A 23,926-nucleotide genomic window follows, 5' to 3' on the forward strand; every position below is an offset into this window, starting at 1 on the left:
GGTAACATTTTAATCATTTAATGAGTGTTTTGTGTAATCATTTATAAAACTGTGAAGCATTAGAGGTTGGAAAGTGTGTTGAATCCATACTTTTATCCCATTTTATGTGAAACCCATATTTTTGTCTAGAAACTTGTTTGTACCTGTTACAACCTACTCTGGATCTAAAACCTGGTGACAACCATGAAGTCATGAAATCATGACACCACCAGGAGCCTTTAGTTGCTCAGATTTTTTTGCCATCTATGTTGAGCTGAACTTTGAGATCAACTTTTGCCCTGACTGTACACAAGAAATGTTACGTTTTCACACAAATACTGACCCAGATCAGATCAAAAAGCAAAGTCCTGGAAAAAAAAAAAAAAATCCCGCTGTTACTAGAAATAAAATATGGGGATAGTCTCTCTCTCTCTCGCTCTCTCTCTCTCTCTCGACTCTCTCTCTCTGCTTCTGACTGAAATCATCTAACAACCTCCAAAATTTATTCCACAATCCAGCCCATGCGTCCCTCTCCGTCTCTCTCTTTCTGCTCAGCCCATCCAGCAGCATCGCAGCACCAACCCCCAGCAGAACCACAGGCAGCAACATCTGAGATCCCGGGGTGTCCAAACCAGCAGCAGCTCTCCCTCTCTCTCTCTTTCTCTCTCTCTCTCTCTCTCTCTGTGCGTGTGCGTCTTTCAGATTCCAGTTTTATCTCCAGTTGATAGGGAAGAATGATTTAGGATTTAGCAGTGAGAGGCTCACTGATGCTGGACCCCCGATGCGCAGTGAGGAGGACCAGCCGTGCGTGTAGCGCTGCTCCTCACCGTCTCCTCCCCTGTTTCTGCAGTGTTACTGCTTTTTTCTTCCTTCTCGCTCATCGTTCTCTTGTGCCAATGCTGCCCACCGCAAGAGTAAGACAAGACCTTCCATTTGCATAACACCACACTCCTCTTGTTTGTCTGCTTGATGTCCATCTTGTGCGGTTTGCGTCCTCGCAATCCTTCACCATTCATTCACGCCTACTCTCATGTGCCGTCCTGTTTGGTTCTTTGCGTTATTCCGCTCAGACAGAAGAAGAAGGGAAGCTTCTTTCCCCCCCTCCTTTCCTCAGTTTCTCTTTCGGATACAGAACGATACGCTTAAAAGCTTTTAGTTTTTTGGGGAATTTCCTGAATGGTACAAGCGGGACGGATGAGGACAGAGTCAGTAATTTAATTTTTTTTTTTTTATTTTACGCATCAACAATCGCACGCAGTCTGGAGAGGATTGTTCTTTTTTTCTCTTTTTTTGAGAAACCACTTAGCCTTGCCGGAGGTGTCAGCGTTGGTGGAACAACGGGAATTTAATGAGAGGAACTAATCCGACTGTGTTAAGTTTGCTGAGGTAGGGTACCTGTCAGAGAGGAGGGGGCATTGTGAAGAAGAAGAAGAAGGAGAGGAAGCTCAAGCAGCTAGGCGTCATTTCCAAAGACACCAGCGCAACAAGCCAGCAGCGGTAAAGCGGTCTGCTGTGTGAATGGCACACGGGGTGCAGGGCAGCCACGCTGTGACCAGGATCCAGCTGGGATCCGGGGCTTTCTGTGAGTATCTGCGGGACTGCTGTGCGCACCGAATGGACCAGTCTGTTTGGACCTCATGCTCAGCCTACTGATGGGATCTTCCTGCATCTGTAATGTTCTCTCATCCACTTGTCTTAGAAGCCATCTGTAATTTAGCATTTTTTTTAAACCCACCTGCTCTGCATCAGCACTGTTGTCTTTCTATTTTTTTTCTTGTACTGCTTTACGTGTCTGTTTGATGATAAGCTTCTCAAAACTCTCTGGTGTGGAATGATTTCCAGCTCTTTGTGCTCATTATGAAACTCTCTTAACAGTTCCTTCACTGAAGATAGCCTGTCTCTCCACAGAGCAATATGAAAGATAAGTTCATCTCCTGAGGCCACAACTTCCACGCTGGGCTGACTCACTGACAACTGCACCCAGGTGAGTAATGCTGTTTCTTACCATTTCAAAAATAAGAACAACAACAACAACAACCGTACACAGAAAACAGAGCACCCTCCGTACATGAGTGTCATGTGTTTCTCCAGCATGCTGAGCTCTAAATCTCCCAGCTGCCTGCAAACCCAGAAGGCTGTTGCTTAGATTTCTGTCTGTTGATTGTGGTTTTAGTTCATCTGATTGAAGGAGTTCACGTTCTTTTTTCCTATTGTTTGCTGCTCCTTTGTTTTCCGTCTGTCTGACTTCTTCTTCCCTAAATAGTAAAGATGACATTTATGAGGAGTCTCAATACAAATTGAGACTGTCACCATTCGAAAGAGACGCTGCACACATGCACACACACAATAAGAGCAGGCATCACAGTGTGACTCATTAAGTGTTTGCTTGCCAGCCTGAGACCTCAGCTTTGCAAATAGGAGCATGCTGAAGGATTTAATCATTTTTTTTCATTTCATTTGGGTCAGAGTATTTATTTATTTATTATTATTATTTTAGATTTGACTACTCCTGGAATTGTTAAAGGTTAAAAACGAAAATAAAAAGTGGCATGTCAGTTTTGAGAAGATGACAAAATCTCATTACGGCTTTTCATTGAAAAAAAATGCAGTGAAAAAAACTCTAGTTTGTATCCTTACAATCCACAAAACATTCAGCCTTAGTGTTAAAACAAAACTGTTAGAGGCAACAAGCCCATGCATCTCTAATATTGATTTTCTGTGCCTTGCTAGCTTGCTTCTTCCTGGTTATTTCAGTGAGGAACACATGCCACCGAGCACTATATGGCAGAAGTAGAGCAGATGGAAAGATACTGACTCTTTTGTGTCTGTCTTGTCAAAAACCATGTTTTATTCCAGGATTCCCACCAGTTGGAGAGCCTGCCTTTGCCATAGAAACGTAACCCACACAAAATTTGTGCAGGGTTGTGCGCCAGTGGAAAAACTATTGTTTTTTTTTGTTTTTTGTTTTTTTTTTTATTCATGGATTTCGCTTTTGTTGATTGTGAAAACTTCAATGGTGACATCAATCACATCAATGCTGAGGAATAACTAATTTTCCGAAACAGGTGCTTTCACTTCCTGCATGTTGGGCCTGATGGTTACAGGAGGAGCTGTCCACGGTGCTGATCTCGCTCATGTTTCACTCAATTTGATCAGCAGACGGGTGCCGAGCTGTCATACGAAAACAATCTGTTTGTCTTTTATGTATGAGCTGGAAAAAAAAATGACAAGTTAATTCCTGTCTCCGTGCTGCAATTTTTTTAATGCACCCTGAGATGTATCCTTGATGGGAAACGTGCTCTCCTCTTATGCAGGTCAGAGTGGGAAATGCAGCTTTTCTCTGCTGCATGTCAATGAGAGTATGTGCCATACATAAAGCATTGTCAGATCCCCTCCGCTGTACGTAGGCAACCTATTTTTGAGGTGGCAATGGTCTTGAAAATTTAATTGGGAAGCAAGACATTACTTCACCTGGTGTTTTTTTTTTCTCTTCTTCTTTTTTTTCCCTCCTTCTCATACTGATGTTGATGTTAATCCTCTGAATGATATTGACATTGTGAAGATGCTGCTGCCAAGAAAAGTACTGTGAATTTATTTTAAGTTGTCTCCTGACATAGTTTATGGCTTATGTAAAGTGCAAAAAAGGAAAAAAGAAAAAGGCATTTGCAACCTTTTAAAGCATTTGCAGTGTGGAGGAAGGCTGTATATCTGCAAAAGACTCGAATCATCTCTTCGTTAAATCAACTGATCTCATTGCTTTTTAAACAGTCGGGGAAAAAACAGTCGTCTCCTCAGATGGCTTATTTTTCAGTGTGCCTTCCAGTGCTCTCAACTTTCATGTAGTTTAATCTCAAGTTGTCATTTTAGAATCACCCTACGCTACGCGATTTTACTCCAAACGTCTTACAGGATCTTTATCAGGGTTCAAACATAAGGCTCTTGTTCCCAAACTGGCTCGCAAAAGGCTCCAAAACAGCCCTCCAAGCAACCAAGCAAATAGTAAAAATTCAAAAGAAACATAGATTGAAAAAATAAATAAACAAATAAATTCCTAAGAGTACTGAATAAAACACAGCACTGAGCATCAGTGATGCTGCCATAAAAGTTAGCTAGCTTATTATTAGGAAACTAGCATTAGCCTTAAAGCCATGTGCCAGGGTGAGTTTTTAAAAATAAGTATAATAAAACAGCTCTAAGAGATGTTTTTGTATATATCACTGTATTTTTCACCATTAAAGGTGCTGTATGCAGGATTCCGCATCTCTGCCATCTTGCTTAGGGTTACCTAAGCAAGATGGCGATTTGACCAATCTAAGATAGCGATTTGAAACCCAGCACAGCCAATCCTGTCCTGTTTTCTCTGACATCACGCCCTCACGCAAGTTAAGCCCCTCCCACAAGAACGTGTGACGAACGCCCCTCGACCAATCACGGTTAGAGCCTCATGGGCTCTTCTGATTGGTCAAAGATACCTGGAGCTGTCGAGATTCCTTTTCATCTCAGAACAGAGACAGATGGAAACGCTGCGCCCTCGCGGTAGTGCAATTATGCTACACTCATAAAGGACTAGCAATGGATACTCTAAAATTTTATCCAAAGAAAACACAGAAAATTAGCATTGACTAGCAAAATCCTGCCTACAGCACCTTTAAAGCTAGCTTCATGAACTTGTCATAATTTTCAGTAGAATTTTTTGGGTCTTGCAAAAAATAGAGACATTTTCATCATGTATCCCCTGTGCCATGTCAAATAAAAACTTTACAGTTTAAATTTAAATGGTATCATGTATTTTACTGGTCCAGCACACTCAAGATGAACATGGACTGTATGTGGCTCCTGAACTAAAATGTGTTTGGCACCCCTGGTCGATATCCACTGAAAAAAACTGATTTATTTTGTGCTAACCTGACATATCTAACTTGTGCTTATATATTGTCTGCAACTGTCATGACTGTAATAAAATAATTCATGGTTTAATCCACCAGGGAAGGGCCACCCCATATTATGAAGACCACTGATCTGTATCAATCTGCCTGCAAGAGCTTTCCTTGTTCTTCTCGCTTTCAGCAGAAATTATTTTTGGAGTTTCATCGAACTTGACAGCACACGGTGGACTGAGTCACTTTTTCCCTCGATACTACAGGTGCAGAGGGCAGAATTTTTACTGCTGCTTCGATCAGAATGACCACATTATATGTGTGGGAGTTGGACAGGGTAGCTCGAAGCCGGTGACTCAACGATTAGTAGGTGCCAATATTTCTGGCGCTCTAAACTCGGACCAGTCAAAGTGCTGGATCCCACGTCATTAGCATACAAAAGAGCATAACTGCGAGTACTTCTGCAAGGTTTAACCCGATTTTGTAAAGGACATTTCAAGAATAAGACTCTGAATAATAAATATGTGACGCAGCCAGTGCAACTTTCTCATCACCCCCACACACACATACACGTCTTCCTTTTGTCTCTTTCAGAAGCCGTACAAACCTTCACATGTGACAAACATTGACCTCCAGCATCAGACAACTCCAAACATCATGTTTCTGCACAAGCGTATACTGAACTGCGTTCCGCCCATCAGCGCCCGCATGCTCAGCTCCTTGCTGCTGTTTCTCCTCCCGGGAATCACCCATTTCTCCCTCGGCAGCGCCAGCCACGAAGATGCCGGGAGCACGCCGGCCAACTGCTCCAGTGAAGACAACTGCTCGGAGGGCGTGGTGCTGCCCATGTGGAACCCCCAGAACCCGGCGGTGGGCGACAAGGTGGCGCGTGCCATTGTCTACTTTGCAGCTCTCATATACATGTTCCTGGGCATGTCGATCATCGCCGACCGCTTCATGTCCTCCATCGAGGTCATCACCTCTCAGGAGCGGGAGATCACCATCAAGAAGCCGAACGGCGAAACCACCACCACCACAGTGCGCATCTGGAACGAGACGGTGTCCAACCTGACGCTGATGGCGCTGGGCTCGTCGGCACCGGAGATCCTGCTGTCCGTCATTGAAGTGGTGGGCCATAACTTCGAAGCTGGAGCTCTGGGTCCCAGCACCATCGTGGGCAGCGCCGCATTCAACATGTTCATCATCATCGCTATCTGCGTCTACGTGGTGCCAGAGAATGAAACCCGCAAGATAAAGCACCTGCGGGTGTTTTTTGTCACTGCCGCCTGGAGCATCTTCGCCTACATCTGGCTGTACCTGATACTGTCTGTCATCTCCCCGGGAGTGGTGGACGTTTGGGAGGCAGTCCTCACCTTCCTTTTCTTCCCTCTGTGTGTGTTACAAGCCTGGATTGCTGACCGGCGCCTGCTCTTCTACAAGTACGTCCACAAGCGTTATCGGGCTGACAAGAACCGTGGCATCATCATCGAGTCGGAGGGGGACGCCATGTTCACTAAAATGGACTTGGAGATGGACGGGCAGGGGGTGAACTCCCACACTCACCCCAAGGAGGCTTTGGATGGGATGCTGGAGGGAGTGGAGGAAGGCGGTGGGATGAGCACGGAGCAGGATCAGGAAGAAGAAGCCCGTCGGGAGATGGCTCGCACTCTCAAAGACCTGAAGCAAAGGCACCCGGAGAAAGACATGGAGCAGCTGATTGAGATGGCCAACTACCAGGTGCTGGTGCAGCAGCAGAAGAGTCGGGCCTTCTACCGCATCCAAGCCACGCGGATGATGATCGGAGCCGGGAACATCCTGAAAAAGCACGCGGCTGACCAGGCCAGGAAGGTGGTGAGCTGTCACGAGGCCAGCGGGCAAGAGGAAGACCCCAACACCATCTACTTGCAGTTTGACCCCTCTCACTACCAGTGCTTTGAGAACTGCGGCTCACTTAAGCTGTCAGTGAGCCGGCATGGTGGAGAAAGTGGCTGCACTGTGAAGGTAAGACCGAAAGTAATAAAAGAAATACTGTAAAGCTTCAAGGTCAATTTCGAATAAGCTTTAACTGCCTGGGACGTAAAATATGAATAATTCAGTATTTTATTATGACTCCACTGACTAAATATTACATGAAGTTTCTCTCCTTGTGCCACACAGGTGGACTACCGGACAGAGGACGGGACTGCCAATGCAGGCTCAGACTATGAGTTTGCTGAGGGCACTCTGGTCTTCAAGCCCGGCGAGACGACCAAAGAGTTCACCGTCGGCGTTATTGACGATGACATTTTCGAGGAGGACGAGCACTTCTACGTGCGCCTCACTAACCCTCGCATTGTGCACCGGGCTGAAGTCTCTGTCCTGGAGCCCAGCTCCATCACCTCCAGCAACAGCACGGTGGGCATCTCCTCCCACGTCCCCCCGAAGGCGGCGCTCGGCAACGCCCACACCGCCACGGTCACCATCTACGACGACGACCACGCCGGAATCTTCACCTTCGAGAGCAACTCCATGAGGGTCAGCGAGAGCATCGGCAACATGCAGGTGAAGGTCCACCGGACGTCCGGGGCCAGGGGGAAGGTGGCCGTCCCCTACCACACCGTGGAGGGCACCGCCAAGGCGGGGGAGGACTACGAGGAGGTGTCTGGGAAGCTGGAGTTCCAGAACGACGAGACCATGTGAGTGTTGATTCTTCTTCTCTTTGTGAAGTCTTGTTGTTAGTTTGCATCACTTCATTAAACATCAACAGCCCACACGTTGGTCTGTTCAACAGTCTTGCTTGATTACTGTAAGTTATCATCTATTCTGGTAATGGATGAAAGGGATATTTTTATGAGTCACCGATACATTTGCTCTGAGAAGTTTAGATCCTACAGAGGCATGACGTGGGAGGATAAGAGGATATAATTGTACAGCAGATAATGAAACATTGTAGCTGAAGAAAAAGAACAAGAGCAAAGAAAAGAAGAAGTAGCAGCAGCAGCAGCACAGAAGCGGTTTTCTATGAATGAGTGCAGAATTAATGCAGCCCTTTGGGATTTCTGCTGAGGTTATATGGGAGTGGATAGTAATGCAGCACTCTTTTGCAGAAACAAAGCGAAGTCTATGTGAGTGACAGAGACAAGGAAGGGAAATCAGACAGGTGAGGAGGGGACCACGGTCGAGCAGCTGAAGAAACAGGTGCATGTGGTGAAGTAGGCTTGATTATATCTGCAAAAAGATTCACTGGATCCACTAGCAGAGAGGCAGATAAAAGAGATCAAGGAGGAGGGAGAGTGCATCGAAAGAGAGCACGGAAAGTGAGATCTTTTTTTCCTTTTTCTTTTTGCCAGCTCTTCCCTTCAGCATCGTGTGGAAAGGGTTAGCCGAATGATTTCTACACTTCTCGTGTTTGTTCTTGTAAAACGACAAGCAAAAGGCCTGGCGATGAAACACCTTTCTTTTCTTCTCATTTATTAGGAAAACACACAAAATGCTTGTCAACTGCTCAAACTCATTGCATAAATGATTTACTGTGTGCGCTAAAGGGCTGAACGAGAGGAATAAAATGTGTCAGATGAAGCCGTCTGTGCGAGGAGGCTTTCAGGGCTTGTGTGTAGGTGTATTGTGTAGGTCGGCAGAGTGGGAGGAAAGGCAGGTGAATACAGGGTGTCAAAGAGAATGCAGATCTCCCTGTTTGTCTCTTTCTTGCCTCGCATGGCAGGTGAGATTTGAATATGGTAGTGTGCACTTTGCAGCTCCTGCATGTGCACTTTTATCTTGCTTTTCATGCATCGGTCGGTGTGTGTGTGTGTGTGTGTGTGTGTGTGTGTGTGTGTGTGTGTGTGCGTGAGCGTTATTAGGGGCGTGCTCGTGCGCTGAATCCACTTTAAGCCTACATCAAACAAAATGTCGCTCCGGAGGGGAACTAAAAAGAGCTGCTCGAGCATCCAGAGCAATTAAGCACGAGGAGGAGGGGGTTAAAGGAGTCCCAAAAGTTCTCGCAGCGCAGGCAGCTACAGAGGCTGCAGCTAATGAGTCAATAGTGTATAACAGAGCGAGATGAGGGAGGCAGCTTGTATCCGCATTCAGACGGAGTCTGAGCAGTAGATAAAATCCTCACCTACCGAGCCAAGACTCTGCTCGTCAGACTGTAGCAAGCTGACAGCGACACAAGCATCTGCACACTTTATATTATCTGGAGTCATGCTTCCCGCAACAGCCGCCGTGCAGCGGGAGAGGAAGGATGGCGGCGAGCGGGATCTGGCAGGGAAGGAGCGTCTCGCTATCAGATAACAGTTGAAAAGAAAACCCACATGAAATAAGAAATGCCAAAGCTGTGCTCAGGCGCTCCTTTGCTCCGTGGAATAGCAAGCGAGGGCTTAAAGGGGAGAGCATGAACGCTCTGATCACAGGTGAAAGAGGTTTGACTCAGATCTTGAATCGCAGCTGCAAGGTCGAGTCAAGCCGTAGCATCTTTTAAGGGGAATCAAAATTAATTTTCTAATTTTATCTCTGGGAAAGGGCAGCATTCATCTGGCCGTGCCCCCCGAAGCTGTTTATCGCAGCTTGATGTTGAACCCGAGCCAAAGTTCGCCAGCTTTCAAGTCAACCAAATCACAGTTTGCTCCTCGCTTTGCGCTCCTCCAGTTGCTCGAGTCAAACTGAATATTTCATGAGGTTGTTTAATTTGAAGAGTTCAGACAGGCCTGCTAAAAGATGCAGGTGAATCCTGATCGCTGTGTGTTTTCGACTGTCATCTGAAAGCATTCCAGCTTTCATATATGTATACTTTGTGTGTGAGTGTGTTTTCCTCTTTTACACACATTTCGTGCCCGTTTCTGCTTAGCAGGCTGCCAAAGTTCATCTTTCAAACAGAGCAGTGCCGCTCTGGCCCAAGTGTTTCCCTGGGCATCCAGGACAAAGAGCTGACACTCGGCAGCAGGCCTCCAGGCGCCTCTGTGTGCGCCTTTTTTGCAGCGTCTCCGTCTTTGTGTGCCTTTGTGTCTATATACATCTGCCTTCCCTTATCGATGTGTGTGTGTGTGAGCACACTGAGGTGCAAAAGAGGCGGAAGCCAAGATTTTAAGCTTTTGACACGAAGCCAAAACCAGCGGTTTAAAATCCAGGCGTGCAGTTAAATAATAATTTATCATCTAAATTCTGCAGTGCAGTAAATAGATTATGAGGTACAGACAACAAGCACATCTGAGCTAAAATAAAGAGGCTGTCATACACATACACTTTACATCCGGCGTTCATGGATTAGAGGGAGATACGCCTGTATGGGCCCCTTTGATGCTTGTGTGTAACATAAGTCTGTATCTGTTTTTGTTAGCGCCTCGAAATGTGTGGCACCGTACAGTAAGTGAGGCAGGAGTGAATAACGGGGGCAGTTACATAAGCCAAGATAAAAGAGATGTGAGGGGATCATTTCTGAAAAGGAAAATCAATACCCTGATATTCTTTATTTCTCGTGCTTAATGCAGTCAGAATCGATACCATGCTGAACTTCCTGAAAACACGGATAAAAATGAAGACGCACAGTCGGGCTTGGGTGATGTTAAACTAGCCGAAGCATCGAAAATCTCTATCATATCGTTCACTTTTTGGATAGACTTGTTAAAAGGAGTGTTTGCTCCATTTAAGAAGCACTGATGTGAGACCTTCATTCTGATGGGTTTTACTCAGTAATCTAGTTTTGGTTCCAGCAGGGCCTCTATTTTTATCTATGGGATTGATTTAAAAAATCATGATGAAAAGCATTTACTTAAGTTAAAATACTGAGATATAGCACTGCTTAAATGTGCTCGAGCACAAACACCAGCTCCAGAGTCCTTCCCAGTAACGATCTGTACGTTGTGTTTACATTATTAATGGCTGTAATGCCAATGAGCCGAACAAGGAAGGATCAATGCTGCGCTGCTGAGCAGCGGCGTGTTAGCATTGTCACCGTCACACTGCCCTGTCAAGTATTCACAGCAGAATGTTCACATGGCGGTAGACTAGAAACAAGTCTGAATGTCTGCTCGGTGCTTAACAGCTCAGATGTCATTAGGAGGCCGTTCAACGTGAAGCCGCTGCACCATTGTGCAAGTAAGTTATCAGCAGTAGAGTCATGCATCAGTATCAATGTCAAAAATCTTTTTTTTTTTTTTTTTTTTTTTTCCATGCACCTTTCCTTTTTATAATAACCCAGCAACACAGTGATGGTACAACAATGTTGCTGTTTTCACTGTGCAGCTATGAAAAGCGTATTTCTTCTCAGGGCAGCTGCTTTGCGTTTGTATTCAGGCCGCTCCGCGGCCTCTTGACAGCCAGTGGAGATTCAATATCTTGCTCAAGGACACTTCAGCACTGTAGATATGTGCTAACATGCCGCCTTTAACTGAATACTCATAGCTTGCTCTCCTGGCTGGCTGCGTTTTTGTCCGGGTCTCAGGGGGGGGGGGACTGCAGCCTATGCCAGCGTGCAGAGGGCAGAAAACAGAAATCCTCTCCCAGGGTGAACACAGAAGCATGAAATCCCTCACACTCATACCTGCGGGCAGTTTGGAGTTTCCAGCACTCATATGTCTTTGGATTTGTGTGAAGAAACACAAGCATCCCTACCAAGCCAACACGGACTGTGGAGAAGAGGGAAACTCCAAAATAAAGAAGATGTTTTGGCTACTTGAAGAATCCCAGCTGTGTGGGCTCCGTTTCTGCAGGTGACACTCTCCATCGCAGCGCCAGAGATTCCCCCTGCTCTCGCCGTAATCCAAGCTAATCCACGTAATCATTGTGGAAACAAAGCAGAGACGTTTTGTCATTCAACTGCCTCAGAAAATATGAGACAACCTCTCCATTTTTATGAGATCCTATAAAAAGAGTCTCCAGATTGTTGCGCACAGGCAGAGGAGATTATGGTTTGTTCCAGGTGGAACGGAGATCAATCTTCAGCTCGCAGACAATATAGTGCGAGTCTGACAGATACAGTAGCAGGGCATGTTACCCAGAAACTATCGGGAGTGGAGCCGGCAGGCAGGCAGGCGGAGATGACCGATACACAGTGAAATGCGATATGCACCAAGCGAGGCTTCAGCGGCGCTGATAGAATCCAGCTGCAGCTGCAGAAACGCGGGTTTACGTCGTCGGCCTGCGAGCAGCAGAAGTGAGTAGAGCGTTCATAAAGTGTATTCTCTCAGTGACCGTTTCAAACTCACTGGCAGTAAAACACATCAAAGGATCAACAACTTGAAAAAAAAAAAAAAAGCTTCATATTTAGAAGTAGCACTTCTGGGAAATGTGCTTTCTTTCTAAGATGAGAGTTACAAGCTCCAAATATTTCTGCAAAGTCACAGGATGTGGAAAGAATCAAAATAAACCCACAAAATGACAGTTTTGAACAAAGACTCATGGGAGCTGGGGGTTGCAGAGATTTACAAGTATCAGAATTTGGGTCCTGCAAGAAAAAGGTTTGGAACCACTGGTGTAGAAGATGGATGGATAAATATGACCTTCTGTATTTTGAGATTTAGAGCTCCTTAAAGGTAGATTTTCTTTACAGGCTGACTCACTTTCCAAAACGAAAACTATACAAGGTCAAGATACCAGCTACACGGTCATCATACGCGTCGCTGTTGTTCATTTCTTTGTTTCTTATCATTCATTTAACTTGACTTTTATGTCTGACATGTTCCTATTGATTTTTAAACAGTTCAAAAGAGCCGACTTAAAATTCTAAATTGCCCTCACGTCATTATTTTCCAAAATTGAACTACATTGAGTCCCTTTCTGATTATTTTATTGAGCCTGTCAGGTTTGCATTTTTAACTGGAGATGAGACAGACAGAGAGAAAATAGAGCGTATTTCACTTGTAAGGCTGAATTATAAAACTAATCTGTCTGGAGTCTGCTGGAGTCACTTTGGATTTGCTCACCTTTAATGTTATCACCCATCTTTCTGTCTGAAATGAGTGCAAATGAAAATTAGGCAGTGGCAGAGGTTGAAATTTAAATTGCCTGCTAATCAGTGTAACGCAATATACGAGGCCGCTTCCCCGCTGCTCTCTGACAGCCTTTCATTTCTCGTTTGCATTTTAACCCGGAGCCGGCAAAACGTGGATGTTTGTCTGATCTTTAGCGGCGATGGTCGGCTCATCTCGGTGTGGAGTCACAGCAAAATGGCTTCTCCAGTGTGGTCCATAGCAACCGATCCTTCACATTTTGTTCCGAGAGCTCGACACGATGATTCAAAGCAAGCATATAGTGTGTATAAACTCCTTTGTTGCCGTTGAGAGGACTGTAGACCGTATAGTGATTCACTTTGCTCCCACTGGCGTGACTCTCCGTGACATTAGACGGCCGATGACGTACCATCGGCGTTTAAAATAAACTTCTTCTCTTCGGCAAGCGAGCGCTCTTCCTGCATGTTGTCAAATCCTGACTGTACGTGCAGACAGAAATAGACAGCCACCCACATATCATTAGGGAGATGGAGGGAGAGCGAGGGAGCGAGACTGAGTGTGACAGGGCTGGAGAATGAGGCGAGCTGAGGAAAATGCGACGGTCACAGTTTGACACCGTGGCCTTGCATGTGTTCGCAGCACCATCAAGAGCATAAACCGCATTCCTAAACAAATCTGAAGAGTTTTCCTCAACCTGTAAAGACCGTGCTTAAATTCCACAGAGAACAAGATGATAATTCAGTTTCCCCTGAATGATAAGTTGAAATGTGTGGGGGTTGTGTGGGCTTTTTCGCTATATGTACTCGTGCTCTAATAACCTCCTTCTTTTCCAGTTGAGGGGGGAAAAAAAAAACATTACATAAATTTATTTTCCACGTACTGCAGAGCTGGGTATCTGTTAATTTGTGCAAATCTCCAGCTCCCATCTTCTTATCTAACAGAACTGTGCCATGATTCACTGTGTAGGCTGACTTGGCTCCACTGCTTTGATTCGAAGCTCCACAAAAGCATGAAAACTGCTCTCACTGGTTGCCTGGTTTCTATTTTTGACAGAACTCAGCCTCATTGCATGTAAACTCGCATCAACACATGCTTTTCCTAAAGAAACCTGGGTGTGCAATGAGGCTGTCTCCCTGTGGTCTCACCCTCTCCCTGTCCCCCTTCCAGGAAGCTGCTGAATGTGAAGATCATCGACGACGAGGAGTACGAAAAGAACAAGACTTTCACCATCGTGCTGGAGGAGCCCATCCTGCTGGAGGTGGGACAGAGGCACGGTGAGTCGAGGACACGGCTGCGCAGAGCTCGTCCTCATTATTCTGTGCCTCAAAATGAATTTAACTTTGAATCCACTCTCCTTCATATTTTATTTAAATTCTTGGGCTTCCACAAATTATGTCCATTGACACAAGAGCTTCTTCACTGGGAGGCAGAGTCCCTCGAGGCTCTGTGGTGCATTTCATTACCAGGGCTTTATGCTGGAGGATTCAAAAGAGTTGGGCCTCTAAAATAGCTGAACTTGGTGGAAGTTGCCCCCCCCCCTCCTCCTCCTCGTCCCCTCTGCATGTCAAAGCTTCCTCGTGCCACACGGTGAAACCCAAATCGCTCCTGATAGTGTGCGAACACCTCGCAGGGCAGCTGTCAACCATTGTTGTGTGAACGTGTGAATTATTATGCGAGCAAACGCATGAATGTGATGAATAATGGAGAAACCCACTGAGAGTGCTTAAGCAGCAAAAATGCACAATAGGAGTAAAGTCCATTTACCATTCAGGTCAGGGTTAACAGCCCCAAAGACCAGAGACTAAAAACGTCTGGTATACGTCGCGTTTTAGTGATTTTACTAAGATCCTGTGTGAACTGTGCCAAGCTGTTTGCTCGTGTTCAGCATGGAGGGACTGCATGGAGCAGCGAGTCTCACGAGCACAAAACAAAATGTAATTCAGTAGAGATGGGGGGGAATAAATCTGAAGTTAGCGAAAATGAGAAAAGCACAATAACAGAGATGTCACAAAGTCAAAGCTGTGGGAAAAACAAGAGGAACAGAAGAGATCCGCAAAGGACTGCAGGACGCAAGAAGAGGTACAAACCAGGAAATATCTTCAAACAAATGGCAATAAAAGTCACGGGGAGCCAGCTAACGAAATGTACTGAGACTAAACCAATTTCCACATCCTTTTCAAATATATAAAGCAACTAATGAAAACATAAAAAACTAAAACATTTTAAAATGCTGCTGATCACATCGCCGTTGTGTATAAAATCTGAACAGTATTTTCTGTAATTTGGTGGAGACGAACAATGTTGCAAATCTGTAACATGCTTGTCAGTGTGACTGATGAGTAGAGCAGCTTCCACATGTCTGTGTGTGTGTGGGTGTGTGTGTGTGTGGTGAGATGAGGCCCATAGTGTGTGCACACTCCTCTGTTGTAGCATCCATAAAGCTTCTCTGATTGAATTCCACAGAAGATGAGAGAAATTCTGGCCTTCTGAAGCTCATAATGTCTCTCCTCAGAGCATTGACAGCTACTCAGAATGAACTCACTGTGATCACTGTTCAATATCAAACTGTTGGGTCATAATGCAAATGATGGGTTGGAAATCACACAAATAGCATTTTCGAAATGATCAAAATCAATATAACACCTGTCAGGTTGTGAAAAATCTATATGAGAGGAAACACAAAGCATGTAAAACTGTTACATTGATTAGGAGCAGATTGAAGTCGAACACTTTCAGTCATGTCGGACTTGAGTTCTGCAAGACGATAACAGCACAACATGGCGAAGACCGAACTGAAATCACTTCATCCAGCGATTTTCAACAAAGTCATGACGAAGAATCAAACTCATGGCTGTAACTTTTTGAGTTTGCTCTCTTTTTTGATAAAGTTGTAGTGATTAGACAAAAAGACAGTATTATGAAACAAAGTGCAGATCAGAGTTATGTCTTTTGCCTCTAAATAAATGCTCTGTATGATATCTTAAAGCACATTTCCAGCTCCGCAGGCTGGCTTTTTTTACTTACTTCATCAGTGACACTTGTTCCCTGTGGGGACGGGATAAACATCTGTGATTAGCTGCTGTGTCACTCAGCAGAGTTTTGTTAAACAAGGAAAAAAAAAGAAAAAAAAAGAAAATCAAGAAGACCAACAGACTGAAGCTCAAACTCCGTGTTTTTACTTCAGGAGACACGAACGACAACAAGACGGCGGTGGGACCGGAGGACGTGTCCAAGATGGGCTGCCCCATTCTGGGGGAGCACACCAAGCTGGAGGTGGTCATCGAGGAGTCTTATGAATTCAAGGTAAAACTAGCTCATTTTAAACTTTGTTTTCAGTGATATGAGTCCGTTTGTTAGAGGCTTTCTCAAAACAGTGGCCAACAATTAGGCCAACACAAACCACAACACTAACCAGGCTTGCAACAAGTTTAGACAATTAAATCCAAAAACCATACAGTTGTCTCTGTTATTTGACCAGTCCACTGATAAAAAAAAAAATAGCCACTTTACCAACTTCACATTAAGTTTTCATATTAATTGAAAAACGGACCACTGGGTGGTGCAGAGCATTACACAGGAAGGTTTAGACTCTCCTAACAGGAATAGCTAAAGGTTTATTATACTGTCTTTTATATGCACACACTAGGTAATTTTCAGTTAATGTAGAAAACCGTCAACTGAGGGATTCGAATCCCACAGTTGACGGTTTTCCCTGGAACTGCCCACTGCTCTTTAGGGATGGTTTAAATGTAGATTTCAATGTATCTCATACAAATGAAACCTTCCTCTTTTATTTTGTTGAATATTAAGAAACTATGAGTTTCAGTATTGTGTTTTTTATTGCTAGAAGAGAGTACAGATTAGTTTATTTGTTAGTTCACTGAAAAGCTTTAAATATTTAAGGATGAAGAAAAAAAAAAGTTCCTCTACTGTTGGCTGCTTTGCATTATTAAACAGTATCAATATTTGAAATTAAAGAACACATTTGTAGAAGTAAAATGTGTTGTTGTTGTTGTTATTTTTCGTACTGCTTGAACACTGAAGTGGCCCTCCGATGAGAGGACAATGCCAGCAGCGGATCCCCGGTTTGACACACTTCCTTTATTCACGCCGCAGAACCGGGTTCAGGCTTTATTTGTTTGTAGACAAAAACAGCACTTTTAAAAAAACCTTGTACAGAAAATTGACTGCAAATTAACATTAAAGGCCAAAAAAAGAAAAAAAAAATCCCTAAACAAAGCAACTAGAGAAAGAGTTACAACACATCAGTGAAAAACAACAATCATGATTCTGCTTCTAAAGCTGATTAAAACTGGCTTATTGTGGCTCAAAGTTGATCAATGTTTTCATTTGTTTAAGTGTATGGATCATTCATGTGCGTATCCTGAAAAGTGAATAAATAATTTTGCGTGTTATGGCTCCACTCATCAGAATTTGCGAGCAGTTTGACGTTTTCCCTGCAAATCCTTTCGTACGAACCGCTATTAAACACATAACTCATGAAAAAACACATTCCAACTATCGCCACGTGTAAGTTCTTTCAGTCTATATAGTTATGTGATAGTATAAAAAATGAGATACAAGCATATATCAAATATAGACTGAATTAGCAGCAGAGAAACACATTCAGCCATGTGCAATTAACTGAAAGCAATGAGAGCTACTGAGGTGTTATGAGAAGTCACGTAATTGTTCTGAGGTTTGAAATAATTGGTTTAAAAAAAACAAAAAAAACAACAGTAACTCCCGCTCCTGTAATGAGCCAGACTAAATGAGAAAAACTCAATTTGAGCAGCACAGTGTTTGCTTGTGTGTCACCTGCTCTCTTCCTCCTCAGCGCTTCTCCGCTTCTTCAAATCTGCAAAGTGAAAACAAGCCAGCGAGCCTCTGAACCGGAGAAACACCGATGTTTTGGACTTTCAAACCAGTTCCGGTTGTGTCACAATATTTTGGCTTTGACGGGTGGGGATTAATATTTAATCCAGCTGGAGATGCGCAATAAATTATGAGTTATGCTGGTGAAACTAATGGGTCTGCCTGAGGAATCGTTCACTCTCCGTTTTATTCCGCTCGAATAGTCAAATAAGTCAGGAAAAATTGTATCGTTTACTATTATGCAGTTTTCATAGCAGGGCCTGGTTTGGTTTTATGCTGCAAAAGCGGCCTCTATTTCCCACAATGCAACATAAGCCTACCTTCTATTAGTGTTTATTTTTCCGCCCACCTGGGAAAAGGTCAAACTTCGTGACCTCTGCTTGTCGTCTCCGGGCTGAACTCTGATTCCACCATGACGCCATCCTCGCCGTTAGCTGGCGTCAGAGCCGCAGAAGACACTTTCCAGAGGTTTTCACAGGTTTATGTTACAATCCCTCTCAAGCGTAAACTGATTTCCGAGTGTAAAGCGGCCGGCGTGTCCCTTCGAGACAATTTAAGAACACTTAAGCTGGAACGTGATACTACACGGACGCTCGCAGCTGGAGTTTCATGCGCTGGCTCTGCGTTGGGCGGCGGTGTAAAAGCAGCTTTATGCTGGCAGAGTGCCTTTTTCCTGGGGGAGAGTGGGGTTCTGTGCTCGCCCGCATCTGTTTTTTTGGTGACTCACTGCAGCACCGAGGGAGGAGAGATGCTGCTAATTGTGCCTTAATTTACCACGTCGGCGTCCCCGGTGCCATATAATGCTCAGATTATACTGGCGTTGCGCGTCGGTAAAACGCAGCCCTCTTCTGCTTTGTGTGCGTCCGCAGAGCACCGTGGACAAGCTCATCAAGAAGACGAACCTGGCCCTGGTGGTGGGGAGCAGCAGCTGGAGGGAGCAGTTTGTTAGCGCTGTCACTGTCAGCGCAGGTGAGTCGCGGCGTCCTTAAATGTCTCATCTGCTCAACCCTGTGAGACCAGACCTGTGGAAGATTGAGCCTGCGGGCCCGATCCGGCCCACCAGCTGCCTCTTGTGCAGTGTTTGTTGGTTTTTTTTTTATATCCAAAATGCTTCAGCCTGACAAAGGCTCAAAAAAAAAAGAAGAAAAAATCCAATTTACCAGATAACAGTGAGAAAGCTTACACAAACAAAGCCTGTTTTAATACCAGGTTGTGTTTGCTGTATCTGTTTAATCCAGACATTTCATAAAAAATGCATGATGTGGTGAATCTCATGTGGCTCATCATAAAAGCTAAAACTGGCCGGCGCGGTCTGAGCAATTAATGGCCCGGAAGAATTAATGTGGCCGCCAGTGGTGTGGTGAACCCTTTCCATTTCACCCATTAAAAAAAATCACTCATTTGGCGTCCAGTGCTTGTCAGATACGCACCGGTGCCCAAAATATTTGGAAAACCAAACGCTAACTTGGACACCAGAGGAGTGTCATTCCGCTAATGCGCCTCTGTGTCCCATCACTCCTCTCCGGCTGGGCTCTCTCACACTGACATGCAGAGTGCACGTATAAATACTAACATTAAAAAAATGCTTTCTTGCTTATAGCTCCGTCTGTACATCCCTGAAGTCTCGGCTGCTGTAAATGTTCTGATTTGACAAGGTTAGCTCCCACACATGCCTCAAGACGGAGGGATCGACAGATTGCTGCTTGGATGTTGCTGTAAAGATGTTAACTAAAACTGCAGCTGAACACGTAACTGAGAAACTTTGATTTACTTGATATTGTAGATTATCTATCTATTTATCTATCCATCTAGGTTCTTTAGTTTTGCTTCACAATGATTTCCGTGTTGCTGTAGATTCTTGTTTCCAACGTTCAGCGTATTAAACTCTCCTCCACCCTGACTGGCTGTGGACTGAAACCGAGCGCAGCTACAGCAATCAGGCCTGTGCCGCTGGGTTCCGAGCCGAGCATTTGTTTTTAAAGGGCGCGACAGCGACTACACACAGGGGGGTTTGTGTCAGTGTGCAGTAAATCGACGTAATTGTGATTGCTGGACGCCGACTCTCAGCCCTCCCGTGGTCAATCGGTGCCGCATCTGTCATATCTATTAGCGTCGATGGTTCAAATCCCATTTGGCCTTGCAGTGTTTTCTTGGCTTAATGTTAATAAGAGCAGTAAAGAGCAGTCGCAGAGGAGCCGCCACGGCCGTGTCCACGGCCGTGTCCACGGCCGCCGGCCTCCACTGCCCGAGCAATAACTCCGTCCGGCGGAGCGAGGCGGAGCAGCTGCAGCTGCACTTCCACAGGAGCAATGAGTAATGATTGTAAAAGTTCGCATCATCTCTTGTTTCTGGAGTATCTGCAGAGTCATTTCCAATATTTCAGCATATAAAACTTTGTTTGTATCACAGAAATTTAAAACCCTCCAGTGAAGTGAAGCCCTTGATTTCAGAGATGTTGCCCCGCTGCGTGAAATCTACACAAACGACACAATGAAATGATTTAAAATGAGTCAAACTCAGTATTTAAAAGGAAACATCAATCTGATAATGTGGTGAATGTTGAAACTGATGCTTTTTCTATTGTGGGGAAAAATATTTACCATTTTGAAAAACATTTACCTCAGCTTTGGTTATCTTACATAATTAAAAAAAGCATAAATTATTGAAACATGTTTTCTTATTCCTTCCTTAACAGTTTGCTGGTTTCTGTCATTTACTAAAACCTTACAGTGAAACCGGTGGATGGACCTCCATGACCTCCAAAAAAGCTTTAAAATTTGATTAATCAGTCAAAGTGACATCTTTCTACATTCTACATAAGCAGGATTGAGTGTATATGAATGCAGTTCTGCTGCTTGTTAATAGATGATTTTGTTTTAGCAAGGTTGACTTTTCACTCGCATTCATGGATTCTTCGCTGAAATGTGAACATGTACAATAGTTTCGAGAGCAATTCAGTCGTTTCTAATGTGGCGCTGTCTGAGCCTGTCAAGGGTGAAAGCAGAAAATGACCCTGAGCCAGGACTTCTAAGGATTTAACCAAAAGTTATCTTCATTGTGATGAATAAAACAGAAATTCTAAAGGTCTCGACAAAAAAAAAAAGAGGTCAGAAGTGAGTCAGAGAAAGAGAGAAACAGCTGAAACAAGCTGATGCACAGAATAAACCTGACGCGGATAAACAGACAACTTCAGTCCAAGAGAAAGGGAAAAGAAGAGGGGATGGTGAAAAGACGTTACACTGGACCAGAGTGAGTCTGGAAGCACAAAAACACAATAAAGAATCTGAAGTGATAAAACAATTAAAGCAAATCAGGGTGCAGCTGTTGCATTGGTGTGTGGAGACTCGAATGCCGCAGCTCCAGACTGACGCAGCTTTCAGATAAACTCTGCCGCAGTTTGACTGAAATTTAATTAAAGTCTGAAGACAACACAGACCGCAGTCCGCTAAGAAGACCACACAACAAATGCCACAGGCTTTAGAAGGGCTGTGGAGGAATTCTTCCCAATTTTAAACCGAATTAGGTGGTAAGGAAAAAAAAAATCTACTACACTTAATAGGGACGCAGTAATACAACTTTTTAAAAGGACGAGTACGAACCTGTGCTAAAAAGGCAGCAAATATAAATTGTATCCATGGCAAGAAAAAGCAGGTGGAACACGAAAGACAGATAATTCTCCCCATTAATATATATTATTTGTGGAGTTCTTTTTAAATGTACCCTGATGTCAGTGAAGACTGCAGTATAAAGTCTTCCATGTTTCCCCTCTGTGTCTGCCAGGTGACGATGATGAGGAGGAGAGCGGCGAGGAGCGGCTGCCGTCCTGCTTCGACTACATCATGCACTTCCTGACGGTTTTCTGGAAGGTCCTCTTCGCCTTCGTCCCTCCGACCGAGTACTGGAACGGCTGGGCCTGCTTCTTCGTCTCCATCTCCCTCATCGGCGTCCTGACGGCCGTGACCGGAGACCTGGCCTCGCATTTCGGCTGCACCATCGGCCTGAAAGACTCGGTCACCGCCGTGGTGTTCGTGGCCCTCGGCACCTCCGTTCCAGGTGGGCGCCTGCGCCGTCGATCAGGCGGAGCAGCAGACGTGCGCTCCGTCTCCTCCGGGGCTTTGCAGAGGGAGCTGCTCCAGGGGACCGGCGTAACCTCTGCCTCCGCCGAGCCTTCTCTGTCTGACAAATTCTCTCCAAAGCTCCGTCTCAGATGTTTAACAAGATGTAAACAAAGGAAAACACATTTTCTTCCTTGTTGTTTTTTTTTTTACCTAATTGTATTCCCATCTCACCATGTCAGGAGCGGTGGCACACAGAAGCACAAATGAGAGTATGGAAATGAGGCTTTGACAGATTTCAACTAGCCCACACACTCTCCTTCAATCAGAACAAATAGTTAATCCAGCAATTTTGTTACATAAAGTAGTATCATGGCAAATTTGCATGTGCATCTTCAATAGCGGAGATGCTATTCTGCTCTAATTAATTCTACTTATCCTCCATTCTCTTATAGCATCGTAGGTTTTGTCAACTGAAAGCTTTTAAACTTGTTCACTTGTCCTTTAGGTGCTTTTCAAATGTTTTTGTGTCCACGTCATGGCAGAGCATTTCTTCTGCTCAGTTTGGAAGAGACACTATAATTCTTTCATCAAGTAGGAAAACCACATTGCTGATGAGTTTTACCAGACGAGCCTCGGTGTGTCCAGTTACTAGATCAACATCTGCCTCCAGTTTTATATGTGCAAGCTGTTAATAAATCAGGCTCCTGAGAGTCAAATGGTCTGATATTCATCCCAAACAGAGTCCAGAAAAATGCTTCAGGTTCTTGCTGCAGACCTTGTTTCTGTTTTTCTGTCTTTTATTACATTTGGAGACAGATAGCTCCGCAGAATGACTTCATGGAAATCAATTAGTCTCGCTTTAACATCACAGCATAACAGTTTCAAACGTACTCATTACCATTTCATTTATTTTCCTATTTAATCCCCGCAAACAAAGGGCGAAATGACAATTTGCTGATTAATAGATTCTCCGCAGTTGTTTTTGGCGAACACGCCAGCTAACAACGTGTATGTCAGCGGGTCTCCGTTGTAGCAGCGTGCAGCTCGACCTTCAAAGGACAAAGCTTATAATGTGGCTCAGCTGCCTCCTCGCCTCGGAAAACACGGCGGCGCACGCTCCTGACTAGCAGAATAACATTAAAAACAAGCAGGTGAGCAGGAGACTGATCAGATTCAGTCGGATCAGAAACTGAATGAAACGACTGATTGCTGTAAAATCCGCTTTAATCGGGAACGATTAGAGATTTGCTTGGAGAACCAGAGTCCTGTCTGTTTTTTTTCTGAAAATAAACACGCTGTTCCCCAAACCTGCCGGCCCAAACTTATCCTGACAGGAGTGAAATATGAGAGTCAACTAGTAAGAGGCGAAGTCGTATGGATCGCTGTGCTGTTGGCTTCTAAATGCACGTCTCTAAGTACCTCTAATGTTTGTTCCAACTTTCTCTGATGGCCGTTGTAACAGAATTACCCCCCCGACGGAGTCTGTGCACTCAGCCGACCTGCCTCGGTCCTCGACGCAAACAAATGTCTCCTCCTTCTCTCTGCAGACACATTTGCCAGTAAGGTGGCCGCCATCCAGGATCAATACGCCGACGCCTCCATCGGGAACGTGACGGGCAGCAACGCGGTCAACGTCTTCCTCGGCATCGGGGTGGCGTGGACCATCGCGGCCGTTTACTGGCGCACCAAAAACAAGCCGTTCAAGGTGAACCCCGGCTCGCTGGCCTTCTCCGTCACCCTCTTCACCATCATGGCGCTGGTGTGCGTGCTGATGCTGCTCTACCGCCGGCGCCCCGGCGTGTCGGGCGGCGAGCTGGGCGGCCCACGGACAGCCAAGCTGCTCACCTTCCTCTTCTTCCTGTCCCTCTGGTTCATCTACATCCTGCTGGCGTCTTTGGAGGCGTACTGCCACGTACCGGGCTTCTGAGCCGCCGGGGAATGCACTAACATGACTCCTCTCCTTGTTTTTACAGTCTACTGAACGTGTTTTCTCTCTGTTTTTTGTCTATTTTCACGGAGGTTTCTAACTCTTTGTATCATCAGTGATTATTGATACCGCACAATATCTGAATGACTTTGAATCTTTGGACTTTGAAACTTTGCTACCACCCACTATGCTGTGAAGGATAGCTTTTAGCCACTTCGTTTTCTTTCTCTTTTTTTTTGTAATATTTGACATTTATCTAATCGTTTGCTAAACCGCATCAATACT

General features: G+C 44.8%; 1 protein-coding gene across 2 annotated transcripts; it reads left to right on the forward strand.

Annotated features, from left to right (window-relative positions):
• Positions 1-726: 726 nt before the first annotated feature.
• Positions 727-23,926, forward strand: slc8a4a (solute carrier family 8 member 4a). Of its 2 annotated transcripts, none has more exons than XM_030100187.1 (9): positions 727-893; positions 1,888-1,963; positions 5,451-6,857; positions 7,014-7,531; positions 13,949-14,055; positions 15,966-16,084; positions 18,526-18,625; positions 21,437-21,709; positions 23,262-23,926. In XM_030100187.1, exons 3-9 carry the CDS (start codon positions 5,514-5,516, stop codon positions 23,639-23,641), a joined length of 2,841 nt encoding a protein of 946 aa, XP_029956047.1. In that variant the 5' UTR covers positions 727-893; positions 1,888-1,963; positions 5,451-5,513; the 3' UTR covers positions 23,642-23,926. The 2 variants fall into 2 exon arrangements, with proteins under 2 accessions (XP_029956047.1, XP_029956048.1); XM_030100188.1 differs by lacking the exon at positions 727-893 and adding an exon at positions 1,505-1,561.

Source organism: Salarias fasciatus, chromosome 10 (genome assembly GCF_902148845.1).
Source record: "Salarias fasciatus chromosome 10, fSalaFa1.1, whole genome shotgun sequence".
NCBI classification, from domain to species: domain Eukaryota; kingdom Metazoa; phylum Chordata; class Actinopteri; order Blenniiformes; family Blenniidae; genus Salarias; species Salarias fasciatus.